The 17,645-nt window shown below is 39.2% G+C and overlaps 1 protein-coding gene and 1 pseudogene across 1 annotated transcript; one reads left to right on the forward strand and one right to left on the reverse strand.

The window, feature by feature from the left end:
- The window catches only part of LOC122061825, a 32,239-nt pseudogene extending 19,673 nt beyond the window's left edge, over positions 1-12,566 (forward strand).
- Positions 12,567-14,519: 1,953 nt separating this feature from the next.
- On the reverse strand, positions 14,520-17,403 carry LOC122061505 (heat shock protein 83-like). Its single transcript, XM_042624784.1, has 4 exons — positions 17,021-17,403; positions 16,766-16,907; positions 16,390-16,670; positions 14,520-16,301 (listed from the first exon to the last, which is right to left on the reverse strand). Exons 1-4 carry the CDS (start codon positions 17,156-17,158, stop codon positions 14,751-14,753), a joined length of 2,112 nt encoding a protein of 703 aa, XP_042480718.1. The 5' UTR covers positions 17,159-17,403; the 3' UTR covers positions 14,520-14,750.
- Between the last annotated feature and the right edge of the window lie 242 nt (positions 17,404-17,645).

The following is a 17,645-nucleotide window of genomic DNA, read 5'->3' on the forward strand; positions in this document are numbered from 1 at the left end:
TTTTTGCATTTTCTTATACACTAATACATTCTTTTTTTCTTTTCAGTCCATCGTTTCACTATCTTTTGTTGGCAAGTCTGAGTATTTTGTATCAATATCAGGAGGTTCAGAGTCGCAGTTATCTGTTTGGAGTATGTCAAAGTTATCTGTGTCCTCGTCCTATAAGCTCCATGCAGGTGGTGTGCAAATTATCTTTTCATTATTTTTGTGGACTATTGTGTATTATACCATCCTGTATGGTATATAGCCAACTAGCCATGCAATAAGTTTGTGGTTGATCAATTTGATCGTTACATGTTTAACTCATCCGTTTAAACAGCGCCCGAAGTCTATTGGATGTTTATGGGTCTATCAGATATCTAGATCTTGAAGCTGTCTTTTAAAATCAAGTGTGAATGATTGATCTCTCTTTATGATAATCATTTAAACTATCTTATTTGTTCCAGTTTGGTGGCTGTCTTTGGCTATTTCTTTTAACAAAATGCTGCAAGGCGAGTGTTTTTATTTATTGTTATATTGAAAGAAAATTGCTACTACTTCACTAGAAGGGATCTTTTTTCTTCTTTTTTAAAGCCTTGTCACCAGTGGGCATATGAAATGCTTAACCATTTTGAAAACACCATCAGTACCTCTTCTAGTATTTCAGATAACTGCTGTGACAACAAATGCCTTATTCTGTCCAAGTCCAGTTATTTGAGTAAGTTTCAATGTCATATTAGATTTCCTACTAATTACCCTTGGAGGACCACCAATGTGCCAATGTCTGCTTTAATTGCCCAAGAATGTGCATCATTGTTGAAAATTATTGTTTAATATTTGTCTTTTTTTTTTTGGTAACATTGTTTAATATTTGTCACAAGCTACAGTTGTCACCTCTTATGTTTTTCCTTGTTCTTATTTTTCTAATTCATATAAGATCCTCACAGGGACTTAAATCTTGTTTGTAAGGGCGGACTAAGTCATTTCCAAATTCTGATGTCTCTGTGATACTTGTGATCTTTATGCTCATTGGGGACCTGACCCTTTTTCCTTTTCTGTGGAAAAAAATATATGAAATTATTTAATGAGGTTCATGTAAGGAATTTTCTTATGGACACCCCTTAAGGTGTCAAATAGTTTGTACCATGCTTTTTTGTCTTTTTAGTAGAATATACTTTTTTTTTTTCAACAAGGGTAAATTCTGTCATTCCATAGGTGTTTGCGAAAATTGTGTTGTGTGGTTATAACTTACAAGTTGTAAATACAGCTATAGAGCATAGTTGTTACAGTGAAAAGGCGAACCAAGGCGCTGGAGGACTGCCTAAGCGCATAGGCAACAAGGAGCCCGCCTTAAGGCGAACAAGGCAACCAAGTGTTATTTTTTATTTTCACTCTTTTCTAATGTTATTTGGTATGCTATATATACCTTGTATCATCAAAAACCATCATTAAGCCACTTCAAGTCATCAAAAATCAACATTAAGCCACGTCAAAGCATTAAAGATCAACATTAAGCCACATTAAGAGATAAAAAATCAACATCTAGAGAAATGCTCTTGTTCTATAATAAGTTTTACTGGTGAAATGATTTTATTTTTAAATGAGACTTTTTATATTAGGTATAGGTGCATAGCACAAAATCAGCTTTCCAACAAGTCTAATATTACTTAAATCTGAGTTGTAATGACAAAGTTATGTTCCGGTCATACTTATTTTAAAGTGTGCGAATGTTGTTAAAATCATCTGAATGAAAATAATTTTAAAGACATCAAAACAAAAGATTATTTTACTGGACTTTTGGTTTTAGCAATGCTTTACCATGATAAGATTTATAAAATTTTCAAAATTGAGAAAAACCCTAGCAGTTGAAAGTTGAAAATCGTCCCTACAACCAAAAATCTAGTTTTTTGTTCTTGGACTAGGGGGTTGACTTTTTATCCTTTTGGAATTTGATTTTTAAACTATTTTTATTGGATTTAAATATGGGGTTATATGCTTATTTATGAATTATAGCTGAAGTAAATGAAATAACAAATGATATTTGGCATCAATAAGTCAAAAAATATAAGCAAACATGAAGTGCAATAAGGTGACAGTCGACAATCTCCTAGGACCCCAGGCTGGACACCAAGGCGCTGCCTTGACAACTATGCTTAGAGGTGTCATTTAGACGGTCCTTTTATGTAATAATTAACCCACTCACCAACCACCTGAGAGAAATTATCCTTGGCCAATCTAATAGCTCAACATTTCTGCTGTGTGGTTTTTTTCTCTTTTAAACTCATCTTAACTGAGTTTTCTAGTTTAAGAGTTAATAACGCTTTCCTGGAGGCATGAATATGACTACAATTTCAACCTATATGCTGCTATACTTGAACATGCACAGCTTTAGTGCTTTGCTATATAATTTACAATACTGACCATTGGTAGAGCATACTGCATGGTACCTGCAGGATACCCTTTTTTTCACTATTTTACTAAAGATTATTTTTTTCCACTCCTATCAAAATTATTACTTCATCTGAAATAATGTGACAGTTTATTTCCCAGTAGGCTTCTCTATAATTGGCAACGATTGATGAATAACACATTATAGTAATGGAATGTCAACTTGATATAAAGATTAGAAACGATGCTTATCCTTAAAAGACTAGAAGTGTAGGTATTGATGTGATGCTTTGATATGTAATTCTGTATCCTGTTTTTGATTTGTGTAATGAAGTTGATGCGTTGCCGAATCCATCTACTTGAACCGTGATCCCCATCCTCGACAGTTTTATTGTTTTGAATTTTCAAAAGGACCAATCAAAGGTTTTTTATTAGTTGTGGCTATTATAATTTGATGTGATGAGTCTTGTAGGATGGTTTTTAAGCAAATGGGGAGTGCTGATGGCGGATTATTTGTCATTTCCTTCTATTTAGTAACCATCCAGTTTATGGGTCAGTTTAGTTGCTTTTTTTTCGTTATAAGATTTGCTAGTTATCGGCTTTGAAGGATCCTACGCAGCCAGTTTAGATGGTTGCCAATTGTGTAGAAAGTTTTTTTTTTTTTTTTTTTTGGGGGGGGGGGGGTGGGAAAGGTGCGGCATCTCAATTTGAGAGAAGGAAATTTGGTCTGGTACTTTTGACCATGTATAATCTGAGAAAGTTGAAGATCCTCCCAAAACCTTGAAAGTGCCCCCATAGTGTCTAAAAGGTCCCCCTTCTTACTTTTGACCATGTATAATCTGAGAAAGTTGAAGATCCTCCCAAAACCTTGAAAGTGCCCCCATAGTGTCTAAAAGGTCATTGAGGTAGCTCAAATGCCTTGGCAGTTTGATCCATGATGCTTGAAGTTTCTAACTTCTATTTAGAAGCACACTTCTATGCTACCAGTTTGGATGTTTTCCAGCTTTGGATTTTTTGTTTGATGCGATCGTTACTTTGATCATCACACTATTCTTGTGCATATGCAGCTATAGCTTGTATGAAAGATGCTTGATCATTCGTTGTTCTTGCTCTTCTTCCCCAATCATCTAAAAGGTTGGCATCTGATGAGAACAAACAGACAGGAAACGATGGGGTAATTTTACTTTTCAATGTGGAAAATCCAATACCTCTATCCAACTGGTCTGTAAATAAGGTATGGTTTGATTCAGTTCCCACTATCCATCTCATTGATCTGCAACCAGAAAAGTTCTTTCAGAATTCGTGTTGATGTACAGTGACGTTTTGATTAAAAAGATTTCACATGGTCTGATTGGGAGGGGGGGTGTGGAAACGTTTGTTGGAGGGCTACCTCTTGGAGAGATGAAGCCAAAATTTTACTGAATGTATGCTCTTGGCCTGGTGCTCAACAGTACTTGTCTACCCACCCTGCCCAGCTCCATTAAAATGCTTAAAAATTACTTTGGTCATCATACTTGAAGAGAAAAAATTTGTTGAAAAGCATAAGAATTCCTTTTCATGTAAGGAGCATTGATTTCTTGCTCATTTTACTTATTTTCTCTCCAGCATTGTCCAAACTGGGGATTGGTCCATCAATATGGTTATCTGGATTTATGAGTATGGAAGTATACACTGCAGGGATGGGTTCATCAGTCTGAAGGAGTAATCATTTCATTCATATACCAGTTGTATTCTAGGAGATCTATGATTTCATTTCTTCACTATTCTTTTTCTTCCTCAAATTTCTTTCCCTTCTTTCAGGCGAAGTCAGGGAGACTGGCCTTTCTTCAGGTGGATCCATTTCTCCTTGACAAGAATATTCCCCGAAAAAAAGAACCTCAAGCATTGCTTGCTTATATCAATGGTGATCATGAGTATATTGTCTTTGATCCATACAATGGAGAGGAACATAAGATACGAAAGAATTGCCCGGAGAATCTTGTTCCTCAGGAAGAAACAGGTAGGACCTGTAAACCTCCTTAATTATCCACTGCTCAGTACTCCAATTTCTATTAAATGTGTCATGAATCTATGAATTTTTGGAACTTCTCTTTCAGTTGGTACTAATTTTGACCGCAAGAAAAACCGATTAAAACCCGTGGTACATCTAAATTCCTTTTAATGTGGAAGAAGTAAAAAATTACAGATCACTTGTACAAAATGATTGCATAGTTTTAACTAAAGAATAAAAGATTATCAAATTATTCCTGAGAAAAAATCTATTCAGGATATCAGTAACTTGGTATCATCCAATTGAGTTGATCTTGACTTGAGTCTTGGAGATTTGGACTTTACCACTTGCACAATTCTTATGTTGAAAAGTATTGACACTGTGCATAATCCATTGCAGTTATCAGTAAGATAATCCGTAATACATTGAAGTTTCAGTAGCTGAGTAAGGTTACCCATGTACTCTTGAATCCTTTCACATTGTTTTCCCTCCTAATATGTGTAATTGTAATAATACACTAGGGTCCACATGGGTCCATATGTTTGGAATCCTATGTCCCTATGTATCTCATATGTATGTGCGTGCTCTATCTATAAATGGAGTTTATGAATGAAAGGAGATCATTCGACCCGATCCTTGTGTAGATCCTTGTGTTTGCGTCTAAATGGTATCAGAGCCAGTTCCCTCCTCCGGCTAAACTCTTCTTCTGGCCATCCCTCTTGTCTGGATAGAACCTGCTATGGCTAAAGATACAGTCTAGGCCACGCCTTTTTGCAAGTAATCCCTACTTACCCTTGAGCGTTGTGGGCTTTCAGGTTAAGGATGCCATTCGGTGCCCTGTTTGGCTCGGGTTGCTCTGCAGTTAAGTACTATGATCAGGGGGGTTCTTGATCGGCCTCGACTAGCTGTGTCTTTACCTACTCTAGTTTCTCCAGCAAGTGGTGTTGGTTCAGATCAAGATTTTGCCATCCACCTAAACCCTCTTTTGATTAATGGCTTCACCTTCTTCTTCTTTGTTTTCTTCTCCCCGTTGTTCTACTTCATCTCGATCTTCTTCTTCCTCTTTAGATTATCTTTATGAGCTATCTTATGTCCCTAATGATCAAGTCATCCCTGATACCCCCACTCCCCTCCTTAATCCCTACACGGTCTTTGGAAAAACACCTACCCCGTCTAAATGGACTACTCTTCTTAAACCTAAGAAGACTCCTCCTTTGAAAGAATTGGTACAGGCCTCTCGTTTTGATCAGCTGCAAGTCCCTGCTACTGATAAAGAGCAACTTTTTACTCTTGAAATACCTTCGGATCTCATCCCTCAATGGATCCAACAAGATTATACTCATCTCCACTTAGGAGCCATCAAGTTTGCTCTCTCTTTCCATGGTAGAAAAGGACTCCTAGTGGTTTCTAGAGTCACTCTGCTTGATAGTCGGTTTTTATGGTATCAACGTGCCGTGATTGCCATTGTCCAGACTACATTAAATGCCGGAACAGTGTTTTTAACGTTGTATCCTAATTTTAATATTCCACTGTCTGACCCTCTTCTACCCACTGCCTTGAAATTCTAAATCCATATTACTGGTGTCCCCCAGAATGTTATTACAAAGGCTGCTACCTTGCACTATCAGATGGCTTATCGCTTGCAGACTCATGCCTTTGATCTTCTGACAGGCCATTCTGAAGATGCGTGTTCATTACAATGGACTCTAACCAAGTCCCTTGCTGTACATATGTTCCCCGACAAATTTCCAGAGATGACCTTCTTCGTCTCCTTCCCTCTTCTTGGGTTACAGCCTATGAACAACAAGTCTCCGCCTCTCAGTCACAAGCCCCTCCTGAACCAGTTCAGTCTACAGATCCCGAATATATTACACATTCTAATGGTGAGGTAGAAATCCGTTTTCCTGCTCCTCGGCCCTGTCCTTCTCCCTTTCCAACTTCTTTTGGTATGATCCAAGAACAAATCCCTATCAAATCTTTTGATTCTAAGGGTGATCCGATTTATTTTTTCCAAGATCCAGTTACTGGTCATAAATACTTTGACCTTTGTGACTGTGATGATTATCTACAAGACTCTGAAGATGACTTCCCTCCCTTTCGTTGTTCTTCTAGAAGAAAGTCTACTAAATATCAGTTATAAGAACGATATGAGGCGGGTGATCCTTCTGTTGGACCCCTCAGTACCTAATCAAAGTACCCTTTCTTTGTCAAGTATGGTAACCCCAAGATTTCTTCTAAGCCTTCCCTCTCTTCTTGTAAATCCCCTCCGAAACCTACTATGCCTCCTCCACTCATTCCTCCCTGTTGTATGTATACTCCAGGCTCTTCCTCTTCTTCTCCCCTTAAACCTTTTCCCGGAATCCATGATTCTGGTCCAGATGTTCATGGTATCCGACAAATCTGGAAAGTTAAACCATCAGTCCAAGCCACAGGACGTTCTGAACCCATTTCTCCTGCTGAAGTAGCTTTGAATTGGCAGGCAGAAAATGCTACTGTCCAAAACCAGTACCTTGAGCGTATCTTGGTCCAAACCTTACAAACTCATGGCACTTTGTCCCATCATGATCATCTTCTCCAATCTCTCCGAAAAGAAATTGACCAGGTCCACCTTGAACTTGCTGGAATTACTTCTTGTGTTGCTGATACCACTACAGCTTTTGCCCTTATTAGCCAAAAAGAAAAGCACCTCCGGTACCTTGAAGCCCAACTTCATCAAATGTGACAACAACCACATGCTCCCTCTTTTGTCTCTTCTCATCGGCAATAGCAACCACTTCCAGTAACAGTCCCCAGCTTTGTTTCACAAGATCCTTTTGCTATGTATTCCTCTCCTGCACCACCTGTTGTCTCTTCTTCTAGGACTTTTCCTACTGAAGAATTAAAAGAAGTTCAACGTCAACAGCATGCTCTTCCCAAACAGACACGAGCAGTCAGAGGACGTGCTCGAAGTAGACTACCACCAGCCTGGACATCCACTGCTGCACTTATGGATCTTAGTGACTATGAGGATGACTTTGCAGATGCCCTACCAGCACCTCCTCCATTTACCCCTTATCCTATGTCAGTCTCATACCCTGCACTGCCACCTCCTAACCCCTTTAGGACAACTCCACCAGTTCCTTCATCCTCTACCCCTGTGTCTACACCTCCTCCTAAATCCATCCATACTATTATTTCCCCTCCTAAAAACACTCTATCTGAGTTTCTTACAAACCTCACCATCCCAGATCTTTTTCCCCTTCTCTCATGAATGAAGGACCCTAACCTGTTGCCTCTCATGTTTCTGAGATGGATGATGATCCTGAAGTTCAGAATCCTGAGGAAACACCTAGACCGCCTCCTGTTCCTCCTACACCTCCTTTTACCCCATATCAAAATCAGGACCCCAAGCAATTTTTCACCCTAGATGACATTCCTGTTTCCAAATGGGCATCTCGAATTGCTGATTTTCATGCATGGATTAATGCTGAATTACTTCATGAAGGAGTGTCAACGGTCACTGTCCTATCAAAGGTTGTTGTAAGACTCTAAGGAAAACTCAGGGAATGGTATTTAGCTCTTGGTCCTTATAGACAACTGCAAATTGTACAACTTACTAAGAACCAGTTTATTACCACTCTCTATCAAGAGTTTCTTGGCCCCGTATCAAATGATCTAGCAAAGGCCCGTGATGAATTTCTCCAGATGAAGTGTTGTTCTCTTCTTCGAGCAGATCTTGACAAACATTTCTCCAGAATGACCGACCGATTTCATAAAATTGGTGGTATTGATGATGAAAACTTAAAGCAAGTATTTTTGAATTCTTTGCCAGAGCCTCTTGGCGCAGATACATAGCAGTTTTTGAAGAACCAGAATATTCCATTAGCTTCATGTACTATTGGTTCTTTATATAGCTATGCTCTCACTGCCCTTGACAAGCTTTGCAACATCAAAAAAGTTTGGAAAGATTTGCAAGATCGTTTTGATAAAGTCTCCTCTGCTTGTGATACTTCTTATCTCAAAATCAAGTGCAAAGGTGACAAATCTTGTGACTATGCTACCAAGAAAACTTCTCATCACCGACGGTTTCTCCCTTTCTCTTAGAAATGGAAGCCTCGACTCAAAAAGAAGTTCTCCTTTCATTCTCCAAAGAAAAAATGGAGATTTCTCAGGAAAAAGCAATATAGAGGAAAAAAACAAGTCCTCTGCTTGTTATGTCTGTGGAAAAGATGGTCATTTTTCCAAGAATTGTCCCTTGTCTCGAAAGAAAGATAAGGTCATGCACATGCTATCCTCTCTTCACCATGAAGATCTTCAGGATGTTGACCTCGAATCTTTATATTCTCTTGATGAGACCCCTACAGACCTTTTTCTATTTGCAATTGATTTCCCTAATACAGACGCAGACCCAGAGTCTTCCCTTTCTGAGTCCAAGGAATCTGATCCCCTCTACCAGGTGATACCTTTCCTTTCTTTTACCCTAACCAATGTCCAACCCCTCTCCTCCAAAGCCAGTTAGTTTCCCTTCCTCATGTTTCAGTCCAAATACTTCCTGAACCATATGCTAAACCTATAAACCTTATTGCTTTCCTAGACACAGGAGGTGCTACAACAATCTTGAATCTAAAGGTTCTTCCTAAACCTTTTTGGAAAAATCAAGATCCACCCTTACCTTTTCTTGCAGCAAATGGTGAAATCTTCCATATCACCCTCGTGTCTCGCCAACCTATAAAAATCCAACTTCTCCCCACCTTATCTGTTACCCATACAGTTTTAGGAACCCATTTTCCCGGAAAAGACCTTATCATAGGTTTTGATGTCCTTAGCCACCTTCCTCTCCGATGGACTCCCCAAGGTCTTGTCTATAAGCAACAACTTCTTCCTTGGTCCCCTATTTCTAATCTCTTTTTTGTAGGTCCCTCTATATTTGAAGCAATTAAAGCACATATCTTCACCACATCTTGTGCAGATTCTCATTCGGATTTTCTTAACAAGTGTTCTCAACCTTTATGGCAGAACCCTGACTTCTTCATCACACTTCCTTTCAAGAAAAATGAAGATGTCAATCCGACAAAAGCTAGCCATCCAGGCCTCAATCCCGAGCATCTGTCATTGGTCATTCAAGAGATTCAACAACTCATGTCCCAAGGACTTCTGGAACCAACTTTCTCTCCATGGGCATGCCAGGCATTTTATGTCAACAAACGAACAGAACAAATTCGTGGAAAATTAAGAATGGTGATTAATTATCAGCCTTTAAATTTCTTTTTGGCTGATGAAAAATTTCCTCTCCCAACCCGTCCGGCTTTGCTTCTTCAAATAGCCCATGCTACTGTGTTCTCCAAGTTTGACCTCAAAGCAGGATTTTGGCAACTTGGAGTTATCCCGGAAGACAGACCAAAGATAGCTTTTTGCATTCCAGGCTATCATATGCAATGGACAGTCATGCTTTTTGGTCTCAAAACAGCACCATTTATCTTCCAGAGAGCTATGATGAAGATCTTTGCTCCCATCCAAGACCATGCACTTATATATATTGATGATATTCTCCTCTTCTTCAAGGATGAGACTGATCATCTTTTGAATCTTCAACAATTCCATCATATTGTTCAGAATCTCATTCTAATGCTCTCTCCCAAGAAGATACAAATTGGCGTCCCTTCTATTGATTTTCTCGGTGTTACCATCTCTAAAGGACAATATCATCTGTAACCACATATTACAACCTCATTACAGTTATTTCTAGATGGTCCTCTCACCAAAAATCAAGTTCAACAATTTCTTGGGATCGTCAACTACATGACGGAGTTTCTTCCACAACAGATCATCCATACTTCTCTGCAGCACCAGCTTTTGCGTAAAAAAGCTCCTCCATGGTCTGTTGTTCACACATCAGCTATACAAGCTTTAAAGAAACTCTCTGAGAACCTCCCCACACTCCAGATTCCATCCATTGGAAAAAGAATTTTACAAACAGATGCCAGTGTTACTCACTGGAGTGCAGTCCTTCTTGAAATACAACCTTCCACCACTACAAGAACTGTTTGTAGATACAAAAGCGGATCTTTCAAGCCTTCTGAAGCCCATTATCATTCTACTTTCAAAGAAAGCCTAGCAGTCAAGCGTGGCATAGAAAATTTTCAATTTTATCTAATTGGCCATCAGTTCCTTGTTGAACTCGACATGTCCAGCTTCCCACGAATGTTTGAATTTCGACAGAAGATTCTCCCTCATGCACAACTTCTGCGCTGGGCTCAGTGGTTCTCTCAATGGTCTTTTGATGTTAAACACATTAAAGAAAATGAAAATGTATTGACAGACTTCCTCTCCCGACCTACCTCAACCTTTGCCATTATCCCTTTACTTTTCCCTCTAACCCCTGGTGCCTCTTCATCCCAATCTCCACCACCACCACCACCTAGCCATAACCTTTGTTGTTCCCTCCCACCAGGACTTCCCCCAGAAATTATCCAAGACCTAACTCAAAGAAAGGTCATTTCTTACAGTAAGACTACAGCTATCCAACTCCTTATGATTGCCCTTCGTCGTGAAGGCCTAATCTTACAAGGAAGTTCTTTCCACCCTGACTATCCGTATCTTACCCTATTCTCTTTTACCACATACCAAGAATTCCAAGACCTCCCTCTCATTTACAAATGTATCTTTCAGCACCTTTGTTCTGCCTACACTATTGCCCTCAACTTCCCCTTAAGCACCATCCACCGGTTTACCACTCGATGGATGTTTCCCACTCCAGGATGTTCTCGGCCTAACCTCACCATCCTCCACTTCCTGTAGCTTTTTGCCCCTATTCCTCAGTGGTTCGATCTTTTATCTTCTCATCTCCCTCCTGAGAATGACCCGAATCCACACTATATTACCATCATGTTCCACCGGCCTCCTCTCATCCACCAAACCTTTGACCAACAACAGCAACCCTGCCATTACATTCATTATACTCCTGATTTCTACATCCTAAATATCATGACTTATGAACTCTATACCACTCGAGTCCAGCATCAAGATGAATGGAGATCTTTTTTGGCTACCATGTGCGCAGTTAATGATGTTCTCCCACATCAGGTCCCGGCCCCACTTCTTCTCAGACTTGATAATGCACGGGAACTTCACCAAACTGGCAGACTCACGGATCCACGCATTGGTGAACTACTTGATGCTGAAAATGACTGGTTAATCGATACTGCCAGCTGGTACCCAGCCAGTAGCTCCAATAGCACTGATAGTAATTAGTGGATGGTCCCACCTTCTTGTTTTGTGTGTTTATCTTCTTGGATTTCACGTTGGTTGTGTTATGTATGTTATGTATGTCATGTAAAGTTGATATGTGTAAGATATGTGTAATTGTAATAATACGCTAGGGTCCACATGGGTCCATATGTTTGGAATCCTATGTCCCTATGTATCTCATATGTATGTGCGTGCTCTATCTATAAATGGATCTTATGAATGAAAGGAGATCATCCGACCCGATCCTAGTGTAGATCCTTGTGTTTGCGTCTAAAGTGGTTATGCATCTATTTATGGGGAACTACGAGAACTTGACATCAGGAGAGATCAGAACCCATATGTACCTTATGCGCCGCAGAAAAGTCTTGGGAGACTATATTTAGTGGATCATCACATATTCTTCCACCGCTTACCAAATTGTGTTCAACGTTCTTGGAATCTTTGTTGGAGAAGAGACCAGTAATTCAAGAGTGATTTACTGTTTAAAATGGTTTGAAAGAACAAAGTGGCTTAGAGGATTTAACTATATATATTTAAGGGGTCTTTCCTGTCATTCCTTTGAAGTCATGTGGCATCTGAAGCAAAGAACAGGAACATGTTTAAGATGGACAGAGAAGCTGGCTATACTGAGTGTGAAAATGCTGATGCATGCTTTGGGACATGGCAGGTGAGTGTGCACACACTGTTCGATCGAAAAATGAAGATTGCTTGCTGTGTGGCTTTCATATTGTTTTGAGGAACAGAAGGGACACTTAGTAGTTCATTGCGAATCCATGGTTACGGTCAACATTATAAATTACTCAAGAATCAGGTCTTTTTGGTATTAGACGACTGGAAATTTGGTTGTGAAGTTTTGTAGCCTTCATAGGAATAGTTGTTTGTAATTTAAGGTTTTTTTCTTCCTTTGTATCAAATCCTTTGGAAATGCTACAGTTAATCACTAATCACATTGAATTGTCTGCCTCTTTTTTCTACTCTCAAATTTGGAGGTGCATCCACAGCATTTTAAATAGCTCCAAGAGCAATCCTCAGTAACTCTAAGGGTAGAGGAAAACTTTTGCCTATGGTTACAGTATTATATTTGAAAAAAAAAAAGTGAAATCTTTTTGGTGGGAGAGTTTTTCACCACACAAGGTTAAGAGATTCTCTTTTTATATACCATGTCTATGATTGGACTCTTGGGTAGTGAGTTTCCATCCTCAGGGATTCAACATCTCAAAATAAGATACTCCTTAAGTTTAGGTGGCGCTTAATTTCTATTGATCAGGCTTTATGGGATCATGTCTTAAAAGTCATGTATCTTTCAAATAGGCCTGTTTTTAATTCTTCTAATACAATAAATAAATTAAAAAACAAAAACCCTAACCTGGAACAATATTGTGAGAATTTTACCCACTTAAAAAAAAAAAAAAAAAAATTTCTCAAAATTGGTAATGATAGTTATTCGTGGATCTTTTCCTTATCTGATTTTCCTTAACTTTAAAATCTCTAATCCGCATAATGATATTTTTCCTTAACTTTAAAATCCCTAATACGCTTTATCAAAAAAAAAAAAACCCTAACCGCATGATGATAGTTTTTCCTTAACTTTAAAATCCCTAATCCGCATTACCAAAAAAAAAAAAATATCCTTTAATCCGCATGATGATCGTTTTTCCTTAACTTAGGATAGTGATTTCACTTCTACCAAAAAAAAAGATAGTGATTTCATAAAATATTACCAAATTGGAATGTTGACGGTTTCATAAAACATCTGAGGGAAATGCTTGGAATGATAGTCTTTTATCTTCTCTAATTCTACTGCCTCTATTTAATAAAATATTAAACATTCCTATTTCCCTCAGATGTTGACGGTTTTAAAAAAAGGGTCTTAATTACCAAATTAGTTGTGAAATGTTTAAGCTCTATTACTACTACTAATTCCCATGGATTCTCAAGCAGGTGTTTATGTTACTCTTTATAGATTCTTTTAGAAACTCAAAATACATAAAAAAAAGAAAAATTAAGCTCTTTTCTAAGACTTGCCCATGGGAAAATGGTTGAATGTTGATCTTATGATTCTGGCTTTCTCATTATAAATACATTTGGCATATGTTCCTATCTTGTGATTTCATCTTTTGAGTATGGACAACTGGACCTCTAAGCCTAATAGCATGTCTCTTTTGTACATGTCTCCAATACCTAATAGCACACATTTTTTCTTGTCTTCGATAAAAAAAAAAAACTGGACCTCTAAGCCTACAAAACTAAGAATTTCTCACCAGCCCTTCATTTACTACTCTTATTATGTTTTTAATTCCAATTTCATGCCCTACGAACTAAGAATCTCACCAGTTCTTCCTTTACTATTCTTATTTTGCATCTTTTTAATTCCAATATCATACATGCAAAATGATGAGGACAAATTCTCTAGTGTTACTATAATTTTTTTTTTTTTTTTTTTTTTTTTGGTGATAAGTAATAGTCTTTTGTTATTTCATTTGATCTTATGGAAATCAGGTCATACAGACAGTTAAAAGTTAAAACCCATTCCTCCAATAATGTGAATACTTGGATCCCACACCCAACTATTTGGCAAAAGGATTTAACCACAAGGAACAATCTCCACCATACCAGGTCCACCCCTACGGTCCTACCCCCTTCCCCCTTCCCCCACTTTCCCCAATGTAAATTTTCCCATCTTAATTTGCAAAGATGTTACTAACATCTTAAATTTTCCATGTATTGCTTCTGATTTGATCCTTCGGTTGAAATGTATTAACACCAATCTGGCTGTACAAATTTATCTCCTTTAATGAATTCTTCTTTCCCCATAAAAAAAAAAAAAATCCAAATTGCCAACGGTGAGACCTAACATTCCAAGGACACAATTTTCAACAAACCATACATATGAAAAGTAAAACTGAAAATTAACTTTGCAATGCACCCAAAAAGATTTAAGGAAAAGAGATTATAGATTAGTAACAGTATATGAAATGTAAAACTGGAGACTACATATATTGGAGCTAAGCAACAAGAAATAAGTAATACCAGACCCATAAAGAAGTGAAGTTCCTCGGCTTAAAAAAAAAAAAAAAAAAAAAAAATTCTTAAGACAAAAACCATAGGATTCCCCTCCCCACTTGCACCACTAAAAATCAATCCCACCAGCAGGGGTAACTTTCCTCTAATCAACTTCCTCCATCTTGCTCTCCTCGTTGGCATCTTCCTCAAGTGCAGGCATATCAGATTCTTCACCTCCTGCTTCATCCTCATCAATGCTCAAACCCAACTTGAGCATCCTGTGAATTCTAGTCGCGAAGGTGTTGGGATCCTCAAGGCTGAACCCAGAGTTCAGAAGGGAAGTCTCAAAGAGCAGCAAGACTAGGTCCTTGATCGACTTGTCACTCTTATCAACTTCCGCTCTCTTCCTCAGTTCCTCCATAATTCCATTGTCTGGGTTGATCTCCATGGTCTTCTTGCTAGACATGTAAGAACCCATGCTGCTGTCCCTCAGTGCCTGCGCTTTCATGATCCTCTCCATGTTGGCTGTCCATCCATACTCTCCTGTGACCAAGCAGCAAGGAGAATCAACAATTCTGTCGGATACAACCACCTTCTCAACCTTGTCACCCAGAATATCCTTGATGGTCTTGCAGAGGTTCTCAAAGGACTTCTTCTTCTCCTCTTTTTTCTTCTTCTCTTCCTCCGTCTCATCATCAAGCGTTAGACCCTCCTTGGTTGCGGAGACAAGCTTCTTCCCATCATACTCTTTCAATTGCCCAATAGCATACTCATCGATGGCATCAACCATGAACAAAACTTCATAGCCCTTCTTCTTTAGCCTCTCCAGGAATGGGGAGTTCTCAACGGCCTTCTTGCTCTCACCAGTAATGTAATAGATGTCCTTCTGGCCCTCCTTCATTCTGGTAACATAGTCCTTCAAGCTCGTCACCTCATCACCACTCTTGGTCGAATGGTACCTGAGCAGATCAGCTATTTTGTTCCTGTTCTGGCTGTCCTCATGGATACCCAACTTGAGGTTCTTAGAGAATGACTCGTAGAATTTGCCATAATCCTCCTTGTTCTCAGCGATCTCGGTGAACATCTCGATGCACTTCTTCACAAGGTTCTTCCTGATAACCTTAAGAATCTTGTTCTGCTGAAGCATCTCACGAGAGATGTTAAGAGGGAGATCGTCGGAGTCCACAACACCCTTCACAAATCCAAGGTACTCAGGGATCAACTCCTCGCAGTTGTCCATTATGAAGACCCTCCGGACATAGAGCTTGATGTTGTTCATCTTCTTCCTTGTGTCAAACAGATCAAACGGAGCCCTCTTTGGAACAAAAAGGATAGCCTTGAATTCAAGCTGCCCTTCTACAGAGAAGTGCTTGACAGCGAGATGCTCCTCCCAGTCGTTGGTCAAGCTCTTGTAGAAGGAAGCATACTCATCCTTGGTGATCTCCTCCGGCTTGCGCAGCCAGATGGGCTTCTGCTTGTTGATTAGCTGCCACTCATAGGAAACCTCCTTGACCTTCTTCTTCTTGGATTTAGTCTCCTTCTCCTCATCTACCTCCTCCACATCACCTTCTTCTTCTTTCTTGGTCTCCTCATCTTCGTCATCACTTACCTCCTTCTCCGTTGTCTTCTCACACCAGAGATAGATAGGGTAGCTGATGAATTCAGAGTGCTTCTTTACAAGATCCTTCAATCTTCTCTCTTCCAAGTATTCCAACTGCACAAGGAATCTATTCGGTAACTTCACAGTGTAAACATTATATAGAAACTTTTTCGGGGTACAAATTAGAGGGGGAAATACAAACCTGATCTTCCTTGAGGTGGAGCACGATCTTTGTTCCCCTTCCCAGCTTCTCTCCATTGGTATCCAAGGTAACGGTGAATGAGCCACCGGCTTGGGATTCCCAGATGTATTGCTCGTCGTCATTGTGCTTGCTCGTCACAATAACTTTCTCTGCAACAAGGTAAGCAGAGTAGAAACCCACACCAAATTGTCCAATCATGCTCACATCAGCCCCAGCCTGCAAGGCCTCCATGAACTCTTTGGTTCCAGACCTAGCGATGGTTCCCAAATTGTTCACCAAATCTATACAGAAAAGAAGAAATATGAATGATCGTTAAACTGAGATTCATTCCCTCACAAAAATTAGAAGAAACTACAGAAAAAACCAAAAAAATTACCAGCTTTGGTCATCCCAACACCACTGTCAATAATCGTCAGGGTCTTGTTAACTTTATCAGGAACAAGCCTGATGAAAAGCTCCGGCTGACCATCAAGTTTACTCTTGTCCGTTAAGCTCTCAAATCTGATCTTATCCAACGCCTGTTCATTTCATTCCAGATCCAAAAACAAAAACAAAGAAAAACGTATAAAGAGTCAAAGAGCTAAAACCCTACAATAGAAGAACTAGAAAACCGAAGCAAACGTTTACTCACATCAGAAGAATTGCTAATAATCTCCCGGAGAAATATCTCCTTGTTGCTATAGAAGGTGTTGATAATCAAGCTGAGAAGCTGGTTAATCTCAGCCTGGAAAGCAAAAGTTTCAGTTTCACCCATCTCAACTTCGGCCATCGTTGCTAATTCCAACCTTCGAATCGAAAGAAACGATAGATCGGAGACCAGAGAACGAAATCTGAAGCCTAAATTTAATATGTGAGAACTGAAGATGAACAAAAATAGGCGGAAGGAAGTCCCCTTATTTATAACTGGTTCTAGGGTTTCTGGTTTCTTGGGGGAATAGCTTTCTAGAATGTTCCTTCCCGTTTTCTTTGATTGTCCGATCTAACGCTCGACGCGGGAGTAGGTTTCTCTAGAATGTTCTTGGCCTCCTTCGTTTGCTTTCGATCTGACAGTGGAAAACTCCTCATCGTTGAATCAGATCCTTTACTTTCGACCTTAACTTATGCTTTTTAGATAGAATTGTGCAAAACAAAGTATCTAACAGTTGTTGAGAAGTCATAACCGTCTGATCTATCATTAGGAACTGACAATGTCAGCCTCATCTGAGTCTAGGATTTTGCCTTGGATTGAGTAATCAACGGTTGAAACTGTTTAATCA

Source organism: Macadamia integrifolia, chromosome 14, assembly GCF_013358625.1.
Source record: "Macadamia integrifolia cultivar HAES 741 chromosome 14, SCU_Mint_v3, whole genome shotgun sequence".
Classification (NCBI taxonomy): Eukaryota; Viridiplantae; Streptophyta; class Magnoliopsida; order Proteales; family Proteaceae; genus Macadamia; species Macadamia integrifolia.